The sequence below is a fragment of the Leptidea sinapis genome, chromosome 10, assembly GCF_905404315.1.
Source record: "Leptidea sinapis chromosome 10, ilLepSina1.1, whole genome shotgun sequence".
In the NCBI taxonomy this organism is placed as follows: Eukaryota; Metazoa; Arthropoda; class Insecta; order Lepidoptera; family Pieridae; genus Leptidea; species Leptidea sinapis.
In genome coordinates, this window is record NC_066274.1 from 8,422,439 (window position 1) to 8,446,596 (window position 24,158).

General features: G+C 35.8%; 1 protein-coding gene across 4 annotated transcripts; it reads right to left on the bottom strand.

Annotated features, from left to right (window-relative positions):
• Positions 1 to 1,887: 1,887 nt before the first annotated feature.
• LOC126966596 (cystathionine gamma-lyase-like) lies at positions 1,888 to 22,774 on the bottom strand. 4 transcript variants are annotated; one of them, XM_050810746.1, is made up of 8 exons: positions 22,754 to 22,774; positions 16,479 to 16,634; positions 13,806 to 14,002; positions 10,410 to 10,500; positions 7,573 to 7,840; positions 5,894 to 6,046; positions 4,170 to 4,344; positions 1,888 to 3,008 (listed from the first exon to the last, which is right to left on the bottom strand). In XM_050810746.1, the coding sequence occupies exons 1-8, from the start codon at positions 22,757 to 22,759 to the stop codon at positions 2,861 to 2,863; spliced, it is 1,194 nt and encodes a 397-aa protein (XP_050666703.1). In that variant the 5' UTR covers positions 22,760 to 22,774; the 3' UTR covers positions 1,888 to 2,860. The 4 variants fall into 4 exon arrangements, with proteins under 4 accessions (XP_050666703.1, XP_050666704.1, XP_050666706.1 ...); XM_050810747.1 differs by lacking the exon at positions 22,754 to 22,774 and adding an exon at positions 22,394 to 22,702; XM_050810749.1 differs by lacking the exon at positions 22,754 to 22,774 and adding an exon at positions 22,609 to 22,627.
• Positions 22,775 to 24,158: the final 1,384 nt, after the last annotated feature.

Sequence of the window (24,158 nt, forward strand, 5' to 3'; positions counted from 1 at the left end):
CACTTAAACTACATAGAAATCGGAGGAAAACCCAGCGGCTAGATGACTTCCGCGCGTTTTCAGATATGAGAAGTTCATTAAAACATCGAGCTGCTGAGGCTTACAAAGCATATCTAATACTTGTAGAAAATAATATCAAATCTAATCCGCTTGCATTCTGGAAGCACATAGCAAGACTTCGTTCCAAAGGAGGTTTTGAGCCAACGCTATGGTTCCAGGGTGACAGTTTTACGGGAGCTGCAGCTGCTGATGCATTTGCCAGGTTCTATGCAAGTGTGTATTATACCAACTAAACACAGCACAAGCCAATAATAGTGACACTTCTCATAATTGCAACTATGTAAATATACTTAAATTTACATCTCAGGATATTCTATATGGCATTAATAAATTAAAATCTTCCAGTTTAGTAGGACCTGACAGATTACCATCTTTTCTCTTCAAGGATTTAATGACATGCATTGCCTTTATTTCATATATTTAATTTATCTTTGCAAACAAGTAGCTATCCCCTCCAATGGAAAACAACGAGTGTAACGCCTATACCGAAGAGTTCTGATAAATCCGATGTTGAAAGTTATCGACCCACAGCAATTCTATCTTCACCAACTGAAATATTTGAAAATGTTCCCCACAGACTAATTTATTTACAGGTAGTTAAACTTCTTAATAATGCATGGTTTTAGAGGCAGAAGGTCAGTAAATTCAAATTTGTTAACATTAACAGAATTTATATCAACACAATTAGATATACGATTACAAGTAGATGTGATTTACTTTGATTTTCGTAAGGTCTTCAACAGGGTTTTTAATGACATCCTGCTTGTTATAACTTTGTGCTATAGGCTTCTGTCCAAAGCTTCGTAATCTCTTGTCTGACTATCTCCGTGATCGGCAGCAGTTTATTAGACATGGAATTTATGAATCGAACCCACTCTGGAGTGAATCAAGGCTCAATCCTAGGACCATTGCATTTTATTGGAGTTTACTCCTGAAGAACCCATTTTCATATAAGGCGCCCGGTATGAGAAAAATATGGATAGTAAGATCTGCTCATCAAAATGTCATAGTAACGTTTTTGGTGCATCATTTCTCGCGCATCTTTCACTTTCTTGTATTTTGAAGCTTAATTATATTATTGAAATTGATTTACAATCATACTTTCATAAAGTTAAGTGAAAATCTATAAATTATGGAAGAAAGTGGTGTAAATAATAGTGCCGGAAAATCTGATAAGCATGTAGTATTTTACATTCCTACATTAATATGATATGTATTGTATATATAAACATGTGTGCTTTGTATTTACTTAATATTGAATTATCAATATAGTTGATACAAATTTATATGATCTATGCACATAATTAAATGTTTAATTTAATATGGAAAGTATATATAGCGCATTTCACGCCAAATAGACAATTTTTAACCTAACCTATTATTTTATTTTTTAATATATTTTTTTAAATTAATACGCTTTTATTAGCTTCTGCTGTATGTATGTTTGTAACCGACTCCATTGGACTTGATTTGGTTTAGTACCTGTTTTTCTTTTCTTCGGCAAACTAACGTAGTGTTTAAATTATCTTTGGGCAAACTGATTTAATAAATCATTTATAGCTGATGATGACTTTAGTTTTTTTTTGCTATTTTTGACTTTTATTTCTGAAATAAAAAAAATAAGTTTTTATAAATTTTTGCTTACGCACGTCGGGGGCCCCGTATAACCGATACGGCAGATACGGCGGTAGCTACGCCCCTGGGTGTAATAAACTGTAATATGCCTATGATGTAGGTTAACCTACATCGGTAGGTACAGCAGTAGAGTTAGTGGTTACTAGTAGTAATAATGTACACATCACTTTGTTATTGAAAGAAACACTACAATACCAATGCCAGAACTTTAATTTAAATAACAGAATAAAATACAATTTAAATATTAATAGAGTTGGCTACATCCTGTGTTCACATTATAATTTATAATTTTTAACTCTGTATAATTATGTAACCAATACAAGTTGCTCACCATATTATTTCATTCATTAATTATATTATTTCAAACATATCTTCAACACAATTCAGTAACATTTTAAAGCTGATTGGACAGACTTTCGTGTGAAAGTCATAAAATTATCTATCAAGTTGGTTGCCAGCCGTTTTCTTAAATCGAGAATAGTTAATTGTACTCTATTTCATGTAGTGTTCTTTTTACTAGAACTAATGGAGGAAACTAAAATACTTTCTGATGTTAGCTGACTATTTAGCACACGCCGGTGGCAATTAACATGTTACAAAAATAGAAATTCTATATAGGTACTGAAATAGTTTGTCCCAAAGCTCGAACAAATTCGACCGACTCGGAAAAATGCAACGATCAGTCATGTCAAATATAGTTAATGTCAATGTGACATGTGGTTGGAAGAAATAATCTCTGAAATCAGACAAAAGTACTCTACTTCCAACAGAAAAAGTTTGCAACCCTATAGGTATCTGGTTACTAAAATATGATTCTTAGATAATTTATACGTATAGATAGAGTCTCTTGCTATTAGACAGCCGATAATAACAGTTCAGGATTATTAGTTTAGTGTGAGTGACAACCATCGTCTTACACTCACGATTTGTATGACACTTTGTGTTATGTGTGCGTGAATTCCTCAAAATAGAGGTTAGTTCTAGAAATCTATTTTTTTTCAACGTTTTCACAGCTGTCATAAGTCTGGATGTAAAATGATATAAGATAATATATTATTGTTTATATTAAATAAATAAAATGTCGAATTTTACGGTCAAGTACCCGATTATTATAAAATAACGTTGTATATCAAATACAGTGTCATAAAAATACGTTAAAAATATATTATTCAAATGCTTGTTTCAGCGCCTGATCGATATCGTCTATCAAATCATCGACATCCTCTAAACCGACGGAGAGTCTGATCAGTGTGTCGTTGACTCCCAACAGTTCACGCGCTTCCGCTGGCAACGAGGCATGCGTCATCAATGACCTGTAACAGAGGCATGTGTCATCAATGAATTGGAACAGAATATTCGTTCAGTTTCTTGAGCGAGAAAATAGTTGATAGTTGCTTTCTCGACAGCCGGCGGCGGGACAAATGCCGTGGGACAGATATTATTAATTAATAGCAAAAAGAATTTCACATTAGCTGAACCGGCAGGCTTTCTCTTTTCTAGTATTTTCTCTGATTTACGCGAGTGTTACACATTTAAATAAAACAGTTCTTAAAGAATTAAAACGCGTGTTTATTTTACATTTGTTATTTTTATGGAATAGGAGGACAAACGAGCGTACGGGTCACCTGTTGCTAAGTGATCACCGCCGCCCACAATCTCTTGCAACACCAGAGGAATCACAGGAGCGTTACCGGCCTTTAAGGAAGGTGTACGCGCTTTGAAGGTACCCATGTCGTATCGTCCCGGAAACACCGCACAAGGAAGTTCATTCCACAGCTTTGTAAGAAAGCTCCTTGAAAACCGCACTGTGGAGGACCGCCACACATCCTGATGGTGGGGATGATATCCTAACTTGTGGCGAGTCGTGCGTAGGTGGAAGGGGTTTACTAGTTTTTGGGTAAAAATTACATTTTTATTATTATTTTAGCTAATCCGATATTTCCTAACCTTTTCAGAGCACATTTTCGGGGCATGCTTTCTTTTTTCTACATCAAAAGTTACATACTATTTTCTGTGTGGAAACTTCATGTGCCGTTGGTGGCAGTGATTTTTATATTTTATAGGTCGAATTGTCATGAAATTTTGTATATATGCACGTGGCAGCATTAGGACACCAATATGTTTAAACTGGTAAATGCGGACGAAGGCAACATATACATAGAAATAGTTTCATAAACTAGGTACTAAATTATTAGGTAGGTAATTAGGTATTTACTGTCGTCAATGTTTTGAATTGTGATCTGCCGAAAACAAAGACTGTAGTGCACGAGTTTTTTTTTTAAATAATTATATTAAAATCTTTATAAAATTCCTGACTGACATAATAATATGACTACTATCAATATCGATATGACTACTATCAATATTTCACTCATCACTCATCACGCTATCGAGGATCCTTAGATGCTAGATTATCGCTATCATTCTTAGTTACTTTTATCAGTCATCAGAATATTTTTAGAAATAATACATACGGCAACTCGGCGAGGCTCTCGTATCCTCCTAAGCTCTCAGCCAAAATGAAAACTTGAAGTGAACTGAGGAATTTCCTGGACTCTTCGAGACCCCCGCTGTGCCTGAAGCTGAATGTTCCAGAATGGCCCGTCATCTGTTTCTTCGCTATTTCATGTTGAGGGTGCGTCGGAAGACCTGGCGTTGAATCAAATATTAATACAAACCATATTTACCGATACACCTCCTAAATTAAGGTAAAAACGATAGAAGAAACTATTCCATTTTGTGCTTATTAAGATCACTATTAGATTTACCTCACTAGCTACATAATCACAAGCCTGTTTAGGCTGATAATCGCTTATTACTGAGCTAAGTTGCTTTCAAAGATATCAAAAACTGACTTACGGCCGTTCCCAATATTCAGTCTATCTCCTACTTGAGATAAAAATCGTAACAATCGTTGACTTTTCTGTCCCAATAAAATTATCGACGGTAACTCACCTTATCCGTACACGCTGTCTCTCAATGGGACGACGTACGCTTACCAGCGACAGCAGTTTGTATGGAAATTTCAATTCACACGTCCCAATATGCGATAACAATGACTCATCGGCTATATTGGGACAGCTTCAATTATTGACAGCTAATTACTGACAGTAGAATATAGTAATTTAACTCTTTCTGTAGATAGTATATTGGGAATGGCCATTAGTATATCTGTGGTATGTATCTCAAGCCTAGGGCGGCCAATATCGAAATAGGTCTTTTTCAGCCGGAAAACGTCCACTGTTGGACAAAAGACTCCCCCAAAGATCGCCATGACGATCGGTCCTGCGCTGCTCTCTTCCTACCTATTCCAGCGATCTTGACCAGATTATCAGTCCATCTCGTCTCAATCATCTCGGCCTACCAACACTATGTCTTCCGGTACGTGGTCGGCATTCGAGGACTTAACTGCCCCAACGGCCCTGCCCGATGCCACTTCAGTTTCGCAGCCATCTGGGCTATGTCGGTAACTTTAGTTGTCCTACGGAAGTCCTCATTTCTGATTCGAGAATGAGCTTCCTCATTCGCGATAGGACACAAACGGCCTATATCAAAATATATTATATCCAAGCTGCGCGCGCGTTGTCTAGTTTATCGCGATAGACAATTATTGTAAAACACAACATGGACGCTGTGGTCGTGAAATAACAATAAGATTAGGTAATTTATTTGTTTAATTACACTCACTTCATTTGCATTTCAATACCTGAATTAAGTACATTGTGAGGTATTTAAATGTAACCAAAAGTAATACATTTTATCGAAGGTCATGTCAAATGTCGAATGACCGAGAATTCGATAGATCCCTCCAGGCGTAAAGTAATCAAGACATAGGTACCTAGTTGCTTTATAAACTGGGTTGTTTACAAAACAACTTGTTATTCTTTCTTGCTACTTAGACTGTTCGATAACATTTGAGACTAATCCTTACTTCTATAAATAGAGGCGTAGGTATGTGATTGATTTGGCGATTCGATAACTGAGCGATACTTTAAGCATTCAGTGGGACATCTATAACAAACGATACAACCACTTATGTGCTATTGGTAACGAGTAATTGGTAACTAAAAAGAAATATATTACCTACTGACTGCTACGGCGTATAATAAATTATTTTAAAGAGTAATTATCGGATTTATTTTCTTCAATTTATTGAATTACCTGATGATATAATGTTAGTCTCTATTGTAATATATACCTGGGTGAAAAACTTCAGTGATTCTTGGATGTTTCTCCAACCATTGAGCAATGGTTAGTGCAGACTTCTTGTGTTGCTCCATACGTAACGCCAGCGTCTTCAGGCTTCTGTTAACTAGATAGCAGTCCATCGGCGAAGGCACAACACCCATTGCTGGAAAAACATACATACATATACATAAAAGACTGACTTTTTGATCACATCTTAATGGCAGATATCGTATTATGGTAGATTTCCACCACTGAGATTTATATTATATTGAAGCTTTCTTCGCGCAACACGCAGATTCCCTCGGCTCACGTACTACCGCAAATGCGGGGAGATATGTTCGCGACTAAGCAATATGAGGTCTGACACAAATGAAAATGCCAGCCTTTGGCGGCCATGTTGCATTAAATAAAATTAGCACAGATCGCCCTGCATAATATGTGCAGTGTGGTGCGCGACCCAAGCTATTCGGCATTATGCCCAATGAAGTCACCTAAGACTACGATTTTAGCAGATTGAAAGCAACCCAAAAGCCGATCGGTTTCTGTGTTACCATATTGAGATCTGTTCATATAAGTGCAGATGCAGACATGTTCCTGAAATCTACTCGTATTCGTAGAGGAGACAAGTTTTTACCCTCATATTTCAAAAGCGGCAACAGCAGATTCTAACGAACAAGAACGTGGTATGAGGATAAAAACTATGCGCAATTTTATTCCCGGGGTATGTTAAATATGCTGCGTCACTCGGATGAGATATCTCCGTCTTCATAAGCTATTGCTATTCGCAAGGGCGGCTGTGTCTCTCAAGGAGGTTGACTGCTTTTAAGTTGGAAAGGATTCCCCTAATACTGCAAAGGTCCCCGTTAAGCTTTGGGTGCCGTGACGTTGTAGTCAGTCTGGCCCATTTGTGTTGTCGTTATCAAAAAGCCCTTAGTCTCCTCTAACGAGTCCCATGGGCCATATATTCTATTCTATGCTATTATTTTTACACCCCGGGAAACTTTATTTTGATTCTGGTATTCGGCGAATACCTATAGGCCGAAATAGTATTTGTTTACTGCAACACCCTTATTTCCTGTTTAACTATAATATCGTACTAATACAATGGCACCTCCATTTTTTGGCACATTTTCCATACAAAAAATTTTCACAATTCGACGGTGGTTAGCGGTTTAGCGTAATTAGATGAAACTATACCAATAAAGCCAAGGCTATGTCACTTTGCAGTATATATCTAAACGTTCAATGACAATGTTATCACCTTAGAACAACAGTTTATTTTTAGCGCATGTTCTTTATGGTATCGTAATTTTAGAGTAAACTAAACTTCTTCTAGGACAAACATGTGTGTGCACAAAATACCTATGCTACGTGTGTACCATATTCCCACTAATTTATCTCACGAAACTCTAGTATGGCTAAATACCTAACCTGAAAACGCATGCAATGAATCCTCGAGTTAACAGGTGTTTGTTTATACTGCTACTTAACAAACAAGTAATTAAACAGTTTTAGCCTAAGCCGAACTTGAGTATTCTTGGTTAAGTTAGTATATTATAGTGATGCGCGTATAATAAACCGATTTTTGCATGTGATAAACTACTTATGATAAATGTATATACATAGTGTAAAAGTCCTCAACCAACAGACTAAAATGTGTTAAAACAAAACGAAACAAAATCATCTTACCATTTTGTAAGAAACGCAGTCTCTTATGCAGATCATCGTCATTCAGGACAGCTGCACCCATAATAACATCCGAGTGTCCATTCATATACTTGGTTAAAGAATAGACGACAATGTCTGCTCCGAAGTCCAAAGGTCTTTGTAAATACGAGGTCAGGAAAGTGTTGTCAACAACTACAATGACATCTCCCTGACTCTTCACTAGTCTCGATAAGGCTGCTATATCCACCACTTTTATAAGAGGGTTTGTGGGTGTTTCAAGCCATAATAACTGCGAAAATAATTTATTTTGCAGATTATATTATGGCCAAAGAATATAATATAATAGTTTATGGCTACAATAATTAATATGTTAATTCAATATGTTAGGTTTTTTAAAGTGATAACCCTCACTTCTAGGATTAATACACAAATAAAATTTTATTTGTGTATTAATCCTAGAAGTGAGGGTTATCACTTTAAAAAACCTAACATATTGTTTAGATTTACAAGAACGACATTTCAAGTCAATTTCCTAATATGCAAATATTGGGGTTGAGCAGGTTATCTACTGTAAAGTAGATCCTGTAGATGAAGCCACAACCTGAGAGTTGAACAAAGCAAACAGAATTTTAAAAATAACGAGGTGGTACTCGAACGGCTAGCTCAGTTGGTTATAGCACCGGCACGGAACGGCGGTCGTGGGTTCGAATCCCGCATCGTTCACAAAATTTTGTTTTTCAAACTTTATTTATGTTAATTCAATAAATTAAAAATTGCAATCGTAATAATCTTTTTTATTGAGAGAATTACAAAAAGAATTTCCGAATTAGGTGGTATTTTGTGGGAATCCATAATTATTTGAATGTTATGAATATCTTTAGTGTTGATTCCGCTAATTTTTGTTAGTTTACATGCAGGAGGCAATGGCCTTGAGTTTTGCCGCTGAATTTCTCGACTGAACGACCGAGTTAGTTGCTAATGTCAAAACCTGCTGAAGCTGTGGAATGAGCTTCCTTGTGCGGTGTTTCCGGGACTATACGACATGGGTACCTTCAAAAAAACACGCGTACACCTTCCTTAAAGGCCGGCAACGCTCTTGTGATTCCTCTGGTGTTGCAGGAGAATGTGGGCGGCGGTGATCACTTAACACCAGGTGACCCGTACGCTCGTTTGTCCTCCTATTCCATAAAAAAAAGACAATTCTTATCTTGTTCCGCCTCGACACGAAAAGACACATATCCTCTGCGTCTGCTCTATCACACGTGCGAACTCATAAAACTTAGCGCTTCGAAAAGTATTTTATTTGAATAAATTTGTAACGCGTTTATTTAAGAAAATACTATGCGCGTACGAAATGGACAATGCCAACAGAATAGACTAGACCTCATAACAAAGGTATATTGCTTCCTAGCATCTCTAAACTTCCTAAAAATATGCCGACACAATAACATCACCCTAGTTTGTGTACATGCAGACAAGCTAGCCTCTGGTACAGGTACAGGTACCCTCTGCACATTCGAAACCTTCAAAATCACGCTCAAAAGAGCGCATAATATCCTCCCTCACAAAAACACATACCCCGGCATGAGACAAAAATTATGCTAAATTGTTTACGTAGCTATGTCGCTCGGTCGAGAAATCTAAGAAAAACGAGGCCGGCTGCACCGTCTCATGGTGGTGGTGAACCGCCTTGGATTTGGAGTGGATTTACATAATATTGCAAAAGTCCACATTAAGGTCTCTTTGAGGACCACTGTCATAATCCGGTGGAGAGACGGGGGCTATGGGCTCCGGGTCTTCGACACTAACCTATGCGAAACAGATCGGAACTAGACCTCTTCTTCACGCTGGATTTTCGTACAAATGTAGTACTTAATCCGGACGAATCTAGGGTAGCACAGGGCAAACCTCTTTTTTTCTCACACTTCCTTCCACATAATTATTATGAGGTTAATGATCAAACAACTTCAAGTTTTTTTTTCTAACAATAGCTGTCACTGGTCTTTATCTCCACATAGTTCTATTATTGCTAGATCTCACCACTCGATTCTGCAGGTAACGTGTTTTTTTTCATTAAACTTATTTTAAATGAACGTTTAGTGAGTAGGTAACGCATTAGCAATAGTTTGCCTATAAGAATTTAGCCGCCATTAATTTTAGTATAATTCATTTTCTGATGTAAATTGCACCCATATGTTTTTTAAATAAATAATTCTACATTATTTTAAAGGTCATCGTAAATAGTAAATATAAAACTTGAATTTTGTATTAAAATTATAAAAAAAAAACAGATGACTACAATGTATCAACAAAAATGTACCTGTTTACACCTGGCCAACTTTATGTTGCGGCTGACTGAGAGCTTGCAAGCATATTTTTTTCAATTCTTTACTTAATTTCCTTTTAAAAGACGTACAATTTATTAAAAAAACATATGGGTGCAATTTACATCAGAAAATTAATCATACTTTAATTAATTACAGGTACTTGCGGCTAAATTTTTATACGCAATCTATGGCTCATATACTGCTTACTCCCTAAATGTTCATTTAAAATGATTTTAACCACAAAAAAACGTACTTGCAGAAGCAAGCGGTGAGATCTTAGGCATTATCATATTGACACACTTTTTACACAAATTATCTTGCCCCAAATTAAGCATAGTATATATAGCCTGTGTTATGGGTTGCAAGACAACGATATATTTACTATAATAAACAAACATAAATACATATAAAATTCATAAATACATCCATGACTCGGAAACAAACATCCATATTCATCATATAAATGCTTGCACCGGGATTCGAACCCGGGACCTCTAGCTATTGGTCAATATAAATATAAAATCATCATACCTTCGTATTTTTCTTAAGTGCAGTTTTAACCTGATTGATGTCCGTGAAGTCAGTGTATGACACCTCAATGCCGAGCCGACTAATGACTTGCCTGAAATATATTTCAAGCTTATGTATTTTAATAAAAATAAATAGAAGTTAAAACAAAAACACGCTTTTATAGAAAACCGTACTAAAAATAGAAAATATTTACTTATTTTTAGTTTGGTTTAGTTATAAAGCGTGTTTTTTTAAACTATTATTTGTATTGTTAAATTAAAAATTCTCTTTGGTATTCGTAAATTTTCTAATATTAGATAAATCGGTTAAAGATAATGGTTGAAATTTAAAATTGACATCAATTCCTGCCTTATGTGCTGCCCTGTGTTTAAAGATTTGTTTCCTAAATATTATATATTTTGTTTGTTTGAAAATCTATTCTAAAACTTTTTAAGAGTTATTTTTTTAAGAATAAGGTTAGATAGCTCCACCCGTGTGTACATTTAATTTCACCTTTATAGCGCCACGCTGCATACTATAAATATACATTTACACAAACATTCTTGTCCGAAACTAGGCAAATGTGAGGTCGCAGACAACGATGTATTTAATATGATATTCATACTTAAACATACATAAATACATACAATGAATAAAACACTTTAAAAGGATTAAAACGCGTGTAATTGTAACGGTTTTACATTAGATGTTTGCAAAAAAGTTCCAATTTTAGTTTAATTAACCCGGCGTTTCTTATTATTATACGTTTATTATTATCTAACACCTGGGATCCAATAATCTCTAAATTAAAACCCACAACTACACATACCACAAAAGAAGAGGACACTGTCAGTAAATTTTGCCAAAAACCATCTGTGTACAGCAAATACCACCTCCGAGGAAATAAATGGCGCTAAACTTCATAGTGACAACTATGACAAATACTATCTTTGACTCACTTCATCTGCAGTCCCCCTGAAAACGAGATCTGGAAAGGTCCTGAAACGTCGGGTTAATCAAAGAAAGTACTACATACAATGATACAAATACCCATGACTCGGCAACAAACATCCATATTCAACATTAAAATATTTGCATCTACCAGGGTTCGCACTCGGGACCTCTATAGCTCAGGGGGCAGGGTCAACCACTGGGCTATATGACTTGTCATTGTCAAGAAAGGTTTTAGAATCCAATGATCTAAGCACCAATTTAGTAAAGACAGAACAAAAGCATAATAACTCAAGTGCAAAAACGTTAATTAATGGCCATACAAAAGATATAGGTACGTAATTGAATAGGTTAATTTGATACCTCGTGTCACGGTGCCGAACTGACCTCGTTCTGTCCGAGTATACTTTTACGCATCGGTCATATAATTAAAATAATAATAATTAGAAAAGTGCAACGCACACTAGCACTTTAAATCTGATTTAATATTACCGCTATTGCGTCATTCTTCAGTAACTTTAAAAAAATATCATCTAAAACCAACTGAAAAATTACATGTCATGTACAAACATCTAAGTTCACACCTTATCTTACCTTGGAACCTACTTAGTGAAAAACGTTAAAGAGAAAAAAATATTAAGCCAATTTCAAATTAAATTGTTTTGAATACTTAGGCATAATATGGCCGTATTATCTCTGGTCCTCGCTGGAACGTGGAGCCCTCTACCGTTCCACTTTCCCTCCCTCGAATTCGTACTTGATTTTTCATCATTGTAATAATAATAATCAGTATTACAATTCACAACACCTTTATATCCATCAATAATACTAAAAAAATCGTTGTTAATTATTAATAATAGTATCCTAGTGATACTTGTTTTGCACACCGTAACAAAGCGACGATGTGACGTCATCGACTCAGGGCTAGAGATAATGTAACCGGGTAGTAAGTATATTGTAGAAATTGTGATAAAGAAAACTGGTAAGCGTTAACTGGATTGTTATGGCTGAAAGTCCTACTGGTCTCGTCTCTAATTGTCATTAAAAAAATGTTGGTATCTGCTGCCGTGTATTGAAGTATTTCCTTTGATTATCGCTTTGATTATCGATTAATGTTCACATTTAAATAATGTTTCGTTTAATGTATCACAATAAAGAACACGACATACGAAACTCCTGGTTGCACCAAGTAGGTACTAAAACGAAATATTATAAAAACTCGATTATTTGCAAGATTCAAAATAATTACATGATATTCTAGATATCTTCATGTTAGAAAAGGATAAATTGAAGCGTGAAATTATTTAATTACACCAGTCTAAAGCAGTGCCTTAATCATTTGTTTAAAATATATACATATTATTGTCTACTAACCACACACATACGCTTTCACACCCACACACAAACAGACACACAGAAAATAAGAAACACAAGAGGCAGTTCTGTAAACTTGTTGTAAAACTATTGTAAAATAATATTGTCAATATGAGTAATCTATAATGGCTTTAGTCTATAAATCATAATTTTTCGCGGCGGCCATCTTAGATTTAAAACTGCACACGACGTTATGCGACAGAATTTCCATCTAAAGTTCTAATATTTAACTACCAAACGAATACATCAACCAATTAACAAAAATACATAGGTATTAAAAAAAACAAAATTCAAACTTGCTGAAGTATCAAATTCATTTGATTTCTGCAATTAACTTTAAGTACGTGTGTGTGTTTGAGCGGTGTCAGTGTAGTGGTGCGATTCAATACCTCTCTGTTTTGAGAACGCGTCCGAAATTATGTTTTATATTATTGTTTATTAACGCTTACTGTAACGCTGTTGATTACCAATAAATAAATGTAACTGTGTAACGCGTGTAATTGTAACTGTGTTCCTACATTCATTCAGGGGGACTGAAAACGAGATCTGGAAAGGTCTAGAAATGACGGGATAACTAAAATAAAAATATAAATGTAACTTTCACGCGAAAATCTAATGTTAAAACACAGTTAAAATTACACGCGTCGTACAGCCGTTCACAATATTCAGTCGATCTCCAATTGTGGCCTACTTGAGATAAAATATACATAACATAATTATCGTTGACTTTTCTGTCCCAATAAACTTATCGACGGTTACTTATCTTATCCGTACACGCTGTCAATGGAAGGACGTACAGCTAAACAGCGATAGAAGTTTGTATGGAAATTGCAATTCACGCGTCTCAATATAAGGCGATAAGAATGACTTATCGGGTATATTGGGACAACTTCAGATTATTGACAGCTAATTAATGACAGTAGAAGTTAGCATATTGGGAACGGCTGTTAATCCTTTAAAAGTGTTTTATTTAGCCGTGTATTATTATAATTTTTCAACAACACGAAGAACGTAAGAAGTAGCCACGTATATTGATTTTTTGTTATTGAGTTACAAATTACAATGAAGCTTGTTGGTATTACAATTTGATACCTGAATAGCCTGTTTGTTCCGCCGTACACATCATCGCTGGATATAATGTGATCGCCCTGGCTTAACAAAGACGCGATTGTAGTGGTCGCTCCCAGTCCTGAAGCAAATGTCAAAGCATGCTTCGCGCCTTCCATGGCAGCCAAGCATTCCTCAAGAGCATTTCTCGTGGGGTTGCCAGATCTGCCATACTCAAACCCCTAAAAAAATTCTTTACTACATTTTTTTTTCTATTTTGCTGGACGAAGTAGGTTCAATTCACGATATTCTACTGACAATCAATTAATCAAGGTCATAAATCACTTTCTATAATTTATTCTAAATCACAATCAATCGAATGTCAAAAGTTATCATTTTACCGTTTACCACCTCTTTCGAAAATGAATTTTAAATCATCTATGAAAATTATTTTAAATCAACATTTAGATATTTATTAAAAAAATATTTAATCAATATATGATCCGAAATATCGAAAAAAAATAAGAATAGATAAGTTATTAATAACGGCCGTAAAACACCCCACAAGAGTTATTGAGAACAGTATGTATCAATCATCATCCACAAAAATCAAACAAATGCTTACATAATTACACATTACTGGATATTAGATCTTTCAGTAGCATGTCTAATCAAAATTTAAATAATAAAAGAACTAGTCACGATAAAATTCAAGGCAAGCTAAATGAGATTATAAACTCTATAATATTTATTATGCATATTCGGTAGAATTTACATATTAATTATTATTTGAAATTAAGCTGTGACACGTTACCAAGAGTAGATAATAACTATGACTTTAATAATGAGTAACGACAACTGTTGCTCGTTTTTAAAAGATTATAAGCCGATTATTATCTTATAGTTTAAATTTAAATCCTGGACGATGGAAAGGAAGCTACGAGAAACTTATTATTTTGATTAAGAATTTGATGTGTCATTATATTATAATCTAGGTTCAATAGTTTAAGCTTAGATTTTTTATACGACTAGTCTGACAGCTGCGAAAAAGTCGAAAAAAATTGAGGTTGACAGTTGAACCTACATTTTGAGCAATGCATGCAAACTAACACAAAGTGACATACCTACAAATCGCGAGTGATAATGCGCAGCTTGTCACGCACACTAAAATAATAAACGTGGCCTGGTTTCTTCGCTTGTCTAGCAGCAAGAGGCTTTACCACGAGTTATCAATTCTTTAACACTATGGCATAAAAGGAACTTCGCTCGATCTTCTGACTTCATATCTAAACAATAGAATTCAGAGGGTCGACGTGAATGGCAGGAGATCTCCTGGGACTCCTCTCAGTATGGGGGTACCACAAGGGTCTATTCTTGGACCGTTCCTCTTTCTTATCTATATAAATGATCTTCCTAATCTTATAGAGAAAAAACATAAGGTAGTATTGTTTGCGGACGACACTTCACTGATTTTCAAAGTGAAAAGAAACCAAGCTATGTATGACGAAGTGAACGATATTTTATCTGACATCGTGTACTGGTTTAGCGCTAATAACCTATTGTTAAATAGCAAGAAAACTAAATACATTAAATTTACCGTACCAAATGTCAAAAATGTAAATGCAAATATTTTTTTAAACGGAGTTGTGATGGAACCGGTGGAATCTGCTATATTTCTTGGTATAACTCTAGGTTCCAAATTACAATGGGGCCCCCATATTGAAGGACTGGCGAACAGACTCAGTTCTGCAGCATACGCGGTTAAAAAGATTAGACAATTAACTGACATAGATACGGCGCGACTAGTATACTTTAGTTATTTCCATAGTATTATGTCCTATGGTATATGTCTTGTGTCCTATGGTAACTGTCATAACCATAATGTTAACACCAGGAACAGACATAAACTGATGATGCCTACTACTCGGCTAAGTCGAGTTAGTAAGTCTTTTGTGGGGCGATGTATATGCTTTTACAACAAGATCCCAGAAAATGTTCAAAACAAAAGTATTATGTTATTCAAAAGAATTGTTGAAAAACGTTTGTGTGGTAAGGTAAGGTTACTATAACATAAATGACTTTCTTAATGATACCACAGATTGGGAATGGAGCGACCGCCCTCAGGCTATTAAATAATAAGTTTAATTGTACAATGTTACTTTGTTAATGTTACTTTAATTGTAAAACATACTTTTGATGAAAAAAAAAGCCCGCTGAGTTTGTTGCGCCCATTCTTCTCAGGCCTGAGGCATTCATTTTGGAATTGGTGGTAGTTTTTTGAATTTCAATAAGTGATTTCACATCCAATTTTGAATAAAAACATTTGAATTTGAATTTACCAGTGGGAGGCTTCTTGGCACAGGATGCCGGCTAGATTATGGGTACCACAACGGCGCCTATTACTGTCGTGAATCAGTATTGTGTAAGCATTACTGTGTTTCGGTCTGAAAGGCGCCGTAGCTAATGAAATTACTGGGCAAATGAGACTTAACATCTTATGTCTCAAGGTGATGAGCGCAATTATTAGTGCTGCTCAGAATTAATTGGTTTTTCGAGAATCCCGAGGGGCACCGCATAGTAATGGGCAGGGCGTATCAATTACCATCAGCTGAAGGTCCTGCTCCTCTCCTCCCGTTTTGTCGTTAAAAACAAACTAAAGCGGCTTTACCAACCAATATAATAACATTTATCAGTGAAATAAATAAATAAAAAAATTACTGTATGCTCCGCCGGTGCTGGTTGTTTGAATGTAGTGGACATCACAATTGGTGTAACAACTGCTGCAGATTTCCATTTGCTTGGGTCCTGGCCAGCATGAATAGCTGTCGTCGCGAAGCCAGGCTTCTGTATTAAGAACCCTTTATCACCCATTATCTGTAAAAAAAAATAAAATTACCAAGTAGACCGACTAGTGTGAAGAAAAAGGAAAATGAAAAAAAAACTACGTTTAAAAAAACCGACTTCGAAAACTCAAAAGTATAAGATAACTTAATAAAGATTTAATTTAATACACCTCTTATGCAAATCTTATACCTTTAATATTAATAAAATATTATTATTTGTAGAAAAATAGATTGGGTTAAAAAAAATTTATTTTCAGTTAGTTTACCCCGCCATGCGGGCTGCATAAATCCACACCATAAGCCACAAAAACCATTTTCTTTATGTAAAAATAGTAATTAATCGATTTAATTCTTTTTTTTAATAAATTCAACAATAATTTATATGCACAATATGATTTAATATACAATTTTATGCGACAAAACAATATTGATATTTTAATTTTTAGTCCCTAGTAGAACACACCTACGCGCTCTGCACTTGAAAGTTTATAATCAAAAATAATTAATATTTTATGTGTATGTATAAACATACAATAATATTTACAATGCAGACTGCACCTTATGGACTATGGTATCACGGACTAGACTAACCCTATCACAGAATCGGTACAAGTCACAGACACAAACGTCCGTGTCTACGCTCAGTAACAACTAACATAGTTGATGTTGACGGCGTCAATTTATTAACTAAGGATAATAGCAACGGTTTATGCATTAATATGAGTAATGTTATAATGAATGAATAAAATAAAGACATGACTCGGCACATTTTGCACTAAGCAACACACCTACATGAACAACGAAAAGTTCAAGTTTGTCACTCTACAAGCGTTTCATTTTTTTTATGTTGACAGCGCGTTGACTTAATAATATGTTTTCATACTGATATAATCATTCAAGTCGATGTAAGATCTTTACCTACGGATTCTTTGGTTTATTATAACATTATAAATGATTGAAATAACTTAATGAAAACCAGCCGTATTTACCATGCGTCACTGTCGTATTTTTGAAGTGAAAACTTCTTTATCTGCGTCGAGCACTTTTTGGTAGGGGAAAATCTTATTGGTTCGCATCACCAAAATGCTCACTATAAACGCATGCGATAAATCAATATTCAATAACAATCTTAATAAATATATGTATCGATAAACACTGGGTGTGTAAATTAATCTCGGGAATCCTCGTCGCCTATATTCTTATAGCAGGATATCTATAGCTGACGTATTGTGCAACATTTTATATTAATTTTCTTTTTTTTTTATGGAATAGGAGGACAAACAAGCGTACGGGTCACCTGGTGTTAAGTGATCACCGCCGCCCACATTCTCTTGCAACACCAGAGGAATCACAAGGGCGTTGCCGGCCTTTAAGGAAGGTGTACGCGCTTTTTTTGAAGGTACCCATGTCGTATTGTCCCGGAAACACCGCACAAGGAAGCTCATTCCATAGCTTTGTAGTACGAGGGAGAAAGCTCCTTGAAAACCGCACTGTGGAGGACCGCCACACATCCAGATGGTGGGGATGAAATCCTAACTTGTGGCGTGTCGTGCGAAGGTGGAATTCGGCGGCAGGAATCAGGTTAAACAGCTCTTCGGAACACTCCCCGTGATAAATGCGGTAGAAGACACACAATGAAGCGACGTCTCTACGCAACGCCAAGAGATCCAGCCGTTTACAGAGCACTGAGTCCCCGACAATTCGAGCTGCTCTACGTTGCACGCGGTCAAATGGATCGAGCAGATACTGGGATGCGCCAGACCAGAGATGACAGCAATACTCCATGTGTGGCCGGACCTGCGCTTTGTAGAGCGCTAGAATGTGGGCCGGCTTGAAGTATTGCCGTGCTCTATTGATGACGCCCAGCTTCTTCGAAGCCAATTTGGCTTTGCCCTCCAGATGGCCACGGAATTGGCAATCGCTCGAGATTTCGAGACCCAGTATTCCGATACTAGGCGCGGCTTTAAGAGAAGTATTCTCGAAGAGCGGTGATACGACAAATGGGGTTTTTTTAGTGGTAAACGCGCAAACTTGAGTCTTCTGGGGGTTAAATTGGACAAGGTTCAATTTACCCCATTCCACGACCTTCTCGAGAGAGGACTCGATAGAAGACACAAGTTTCTCCCGGCACTGGTCGACGATTTCCCGAGACAAAACCTGCATAGCCCGTGTATACGGCATCACCAGTGCTGTCGTCCGCATAGCAATGTATGTTGGAGGTGTCCAACATATCATTGATATGCAGAAGAAACAGCGTAGGAGATAGCACACAGCCTTGGGGCACTCCAGCATTCACGGGCTTCGGGTTCGAGCAATATCCGTCGACAACGACCTGTATGCTACGCCCAGTGAGGAAGCTGGAGGTCCACTTGCACAAGCTCTCGGGAAGTCCAAACGATGGAAGTTTTGAGAGGAGCGCCTTGTGCCATACACGATCAAAGGCCTTCGCTATATCCAGGCTAACTGCCAGGCCTTCCCCCTTGCTTTCAATAGCCGCCGCCCATCTATGTGTTAGGTATACCAGAAGATCACCTGCCGACCGTCCATGGCGAAAGCCGTACTGTCGGTCGTTGATCAACTGGTGACCCTCTATGTATACCAAAAGCTAAAAAATCTGGAGGCACGGTTATATTTCCTCTTAAGAACTTTGCAGTTCGGATCCTTTGTGCCCAGCGCCGCAACCCAAGTTCGATACGCCTGTTTTTTGCAGTCAGATGCTGCTTTAACTGACGCATCGAACCAGGGCTGTGATCTGCCACCGATCGGTACTACAGAGCATGGTATAAAAATATCCATGCCCTGCAGTATCACATCGGCTACTGCAACGGCGCAGGCACTAGGATCATCCGAAGGGAAACAAACCTTGCCCCAAGGGTAGGATGCAAAAACGGAACGCATCCTATCCCAATCTGCTGACTTGTAGTGCCAAACGCGGCGCGTCGCTGGTGGTCTGCGACGTTGGCGTCGGATAGGCACTACACTCCTGACCAGGCAATGGTCGGACGTTCCGAGAGGGGCGTCGACACAGACCTGGTAACCATCGGGATGTGTAGTCAGCAGAAGATCTAATAAGGACGGCATGTGGCTATCCACAATTAATATTACTTAACTACTCTAGTCCTAGGGATAGTTAAAATATCCACAATTAATACTTTAAGCCTTCAAAAGCAAAAAGATATGGCCGACGTCGCGCGGTCAGCTGTGTCATATTAGATCTTGGTTTTACGATGTAAGGTACTTTAAAATATTAAGCCAGGGTCACATAGGGTTTACGACCTAAGAACAATTAAATCAAACGATAATAATTGTTAAATGAGATTCAATAAATTTAACCTGATCGACTTTAATATATTTGTTTCCGGTTTAACAAAAATTGAACCTCATAAAACGATCATAACATCGGCGCTAATAATATAACATAACACATTATAATTCCATGTGGCCTAGCCAAACAAATTGATATCAGTATAAAACCGTTAAAACTTTGTGAAACTATATAAGTAAATAAAAGTTAATCATATGTATGGAAATTTGAACTATTATAGCCTAAAATAGCTGATGTGACAGCCCTAACAAAATAGATTAAAAAATTTGCGCAATCTTAAGCTATAAATACAAGTTTGGATTTGGTATGGCCGGCCGCGACGTGGCCGGACCATCGAAAGAAAGGAAATTAATAGAAGTCTGGTTCTAGTTTTTGGCGAGTCAACAGCTCCTGAAGATACGTCGCATAGTTATTAGCATATTACTTTACATATTTGAACTTAAACAAATAACTACATAGGTAGTTAGATAGATATACATATACCAACCAACCAACAATCGAAATATGTTAAGTAAAACCTTGCAATTGCAAATATTAAAATGGTGAAAACATACCGTTACCATACATACTTGTATTATTATATATATTCTTTGCCGTGATGTACTCTCTTCCCATAAACCAAAGGATCATAGAAATATAAACATTATCAAATATTTACTTATCTACTCTAGTCCTAGGGATAGTAAAAATATGACACATTTTTAATTTTTTCTCGTGTTATTCATGAATACAGTACAGTAAACAACCATATTAATAATATAATATCACTTTTATGATAAAATATTCAAGCTTGCAATTAATAAAACAATTTATGTGTCCCGCTAACCCTGAGATTGTCAACTGTATGTGCGATCGTCAATATTGTCAACCGGTTAATTACAGTCTCGCCGCGTACGCAACAAGCGGTCAGTGGTCACTCACACAAACACCCGATCATTGTAGTAGTGCAACCATTTCGCGGTTGGTTGTTTGAAGCCTCTGTACCGTTTATTTACTCATGTGCCATGACGCACCCTTATAGGAAAAAATATCTCGGGGAAATTCCACGATAGCGGAAAATGTTTTTAATAATTATGCCAACACAAAATTTTTAGCATTAACCAGAACAGAAAATATTATAAATAGATACAAAATGGTAGAGTTGTCTTTGATAAGTATACCTACAATTATTCATTCCAAATACCCAGTGTAAGTCTGTAAATAGGCAGATTAATAATTGGGTAATAAACATTGGGAAGTAGCTGTAATGCATAGTTTTATTTATTTAATTTAATTAATAATTATTATTATTTAAATTGTTGCACACCAACTCGACTCGCTTAGATAAATCGGCAATTGCATATTTACAGGACGTCTCATGACTATGGCATATGGAGGAGAAGTACCTTAAATATTGTAGTTGTAACATTTTACTGAAACAAGACTTTATTTTAATTAAAAAAAAATTAACTGCCTTCATATATTCTTTAAATAAAATTTGCCTTATTGAACCGGGAATCGAACCCGCTACTACTACTACTACACAAGAAAAAAATATCCTCTAGCTGTTTCATACCGATCGAAATGCTTCATCGTAAGGCTTATGTTTTGCTTATCATAGCATCAGATATAAATGGAATGAATGAATTTAAATGAATTTAAACATTTGATGAAAAATTTTGTTTAGAAAAATGAAAAGCTGACATTGCCGTAAGAAGATACAACTGAAAAACAAAGTTTTTATTTGCATATACACATGTTAGAATGATGTTACATAAATATTATAAAGTTTGCCATATTTATTACGTGCAAATTTTATATATTTTTTTAAAATTACTAAATCATTAGTTTACATCAATTTAATTCAAAATTTTAACTATACTTTAATATATATCTATATTATTATTAGTAGATAGCACTATAATTTATTAATAATTTATTTAATATAAAAATATCGCAATTTTTTAATTGAAAATTTTCGTCTAATCAATAAGCAATTTACTAAGGTATATTTTCAATTTCAATGAGAAATTCCTATTTGACGATACCTCTCTTATCTTTGGGACGTTATTATAGATTTTTATGCACATACAAAAACAGTTTCTTTGAAACAATATCTGACAATATCATGTTCGATTCACGATCCGATCAGGCAATTATTTAAAAATCTATGAATGCAGTTTAGATTGTTTTTTAAAATAAAATAGTCATTTTTCAGTCAAATGTTACATCTACAATATTTAAGGTACCTATTTCCTCTCCATGTGGCATAGCCGTGGGACATCCTGTATATGCAAAAACTTACCTACATTAATAGTCAACAGGTTAATTTTAATTTATTTTGTTACTACCTATTTTCAAGGTTCAATAAAGAATTTGATTCGTTAGGTGCCCGCATTCTGTTATTAATAGAAAAGCCGGGAATAATTTGGTAGTTACATGTATATTTAGAAATTTTTGTAATCAAAATATCACGTGGTACTTACTGTTTCGCGGTGGCTTATCTAGTGAAAATATCGTTCGCAAAATAAATATAGCACGCCGCCACCGACCGGCTAAATAACCTCCACTGAATACGAGTTTCACGCGCGCGATCTTAGCGAGTATGACGCAACACAAGTTCAAGTTCGAACAAAACGCTCACACATTACTGATTACACAATGACACAACGAAACAATATATTTTCAGCTTTGACTGTACCCGGTGCAAAGATTAAACAGTATAGTCGTCTTCCAATCAAACATTTGAACTGTACGTCGCCAGCACCCGCCTCCCGCAAACTAATTTATATTTTATGCTTCGTAGTTTATAGGCCCCCCGGCTTCCGAATCCAGTTAACACTTACAGACATGCGCAGCGCAGTAATTCAAATTCATTGGCTCATGGATGACAGTTAAAACAGGTGATACGAACGTCATTCGAGAGCTCCGAAATTTGCACGTTCTTGAATCTTGAAATAACTGCTCCACCCGAGTCGAGTCTCGGCCACTAATTTTGTAGAAATTAGTCGTTACGTCTTTATCAATTAATAAGGTGATTTGTAAATTACGAGTAGCTGTTGACTTATGAACAATGCAAGGAAAAATAACAAATTTTAAAGATATTGATGTTTATAGGGTCTACTCATAAAATAAATACAGAGAAATGGTTTGTTCTGCGGAATACCAAGGAATTTAAAAATTCTGAAACAATGATTGTACTATATAATGCGCTGGTGAGAAGTTGTCTTGAGCATTGTTCTGTCTTTTGGAACCCTTATTATAACAAATATATACAACGCGTTGAGAGTATCCAAAAAAATTCTAAAAATTATTAGCTTTCGCCTAAAAATGAGACATCTCGACAGCTATAGTAGCAGGCTAGCAAAATATAAAATGATATCCTTGGAGGATCGTAGGCAAATCCATGAACAGATATTTTTATATAAAATCATTAATAGGATGTTGGATTGCCCGCAGCTATTGAGCAAGATAAATATTCACATGCCAACTAGAGCACTTCAACTGACAAAATAGAAACCGTTTATACCTGATCGAGCAAACTCTAATCTCGGATTTAACTCCCCACTGAATAGGCTGTTGCGTCAATACAACACTATAATTTCAAACAAGCGATCTATAGATGTTTTTGGAGATACAGTAGCACAATTTAAGAGAAACCTGACACTCTGATTAGTGAAATGTAATGTCCTAATTTATAATTAAAAACGCATTGACAAAATATATTGTACCTATATTGTATTTTAGTGATTATATTGAAGACTGTATTGTAGCTTGTAATGATTTTGATATTGTTTTAACATGTTAGCGTTATAGGACTTCAATTTACTTTTATATAATTAATTACTAAATTGTTTGTATGTTTATGTGCATGATGTGTTCACCTGTAATTGCAGGAACACGATTTTTTAAATTTATGTTACAATCTTATGAATTGTCTTGTGTATTCTGTGTTGGTGGACCTTGAATAAATAAATAAATAAAATTTCCATATTTAAATTATTTTGGCATTAATGTATTGAAGGAGTAGTATGTTGGTAGAGTCGATGGAAAATTAAAGTTTTGAGGTTGTGAGAAGTGAAAACTTGAACATTAACGTTGTGCAATTTATTATATATTGGAATGGTTATGGAATAATTTCGCACGAATTGCTTTATTTATCAGTACAAAAGTACCAGCATTTATGTGGTTAATTACAATATTTTCTGAGAGTTTATGCAAGTGGACCTAGAGCTTCCTGTTGTCGACGGT

Bases quoted from the DNA above. Each gene is read 5' to 3' on its own strand.
- LOC126966596 (XM_050810746.1), bottom strand. The intron at 10,501-13,805 runs GTATCAAATTGT...AATATATTTCAG, and splicing joins GGAACAAACAGGCTATTCAG to GCAAGTCATTAGTCGGCTCG. The intron at 3,009-4,169 runs GTATGTATTATT...CCTCTGTTACAG, and splicing joins GAGAGCCTCGCCGAGTTGCC to GTCATTGATGACGCATGCCT.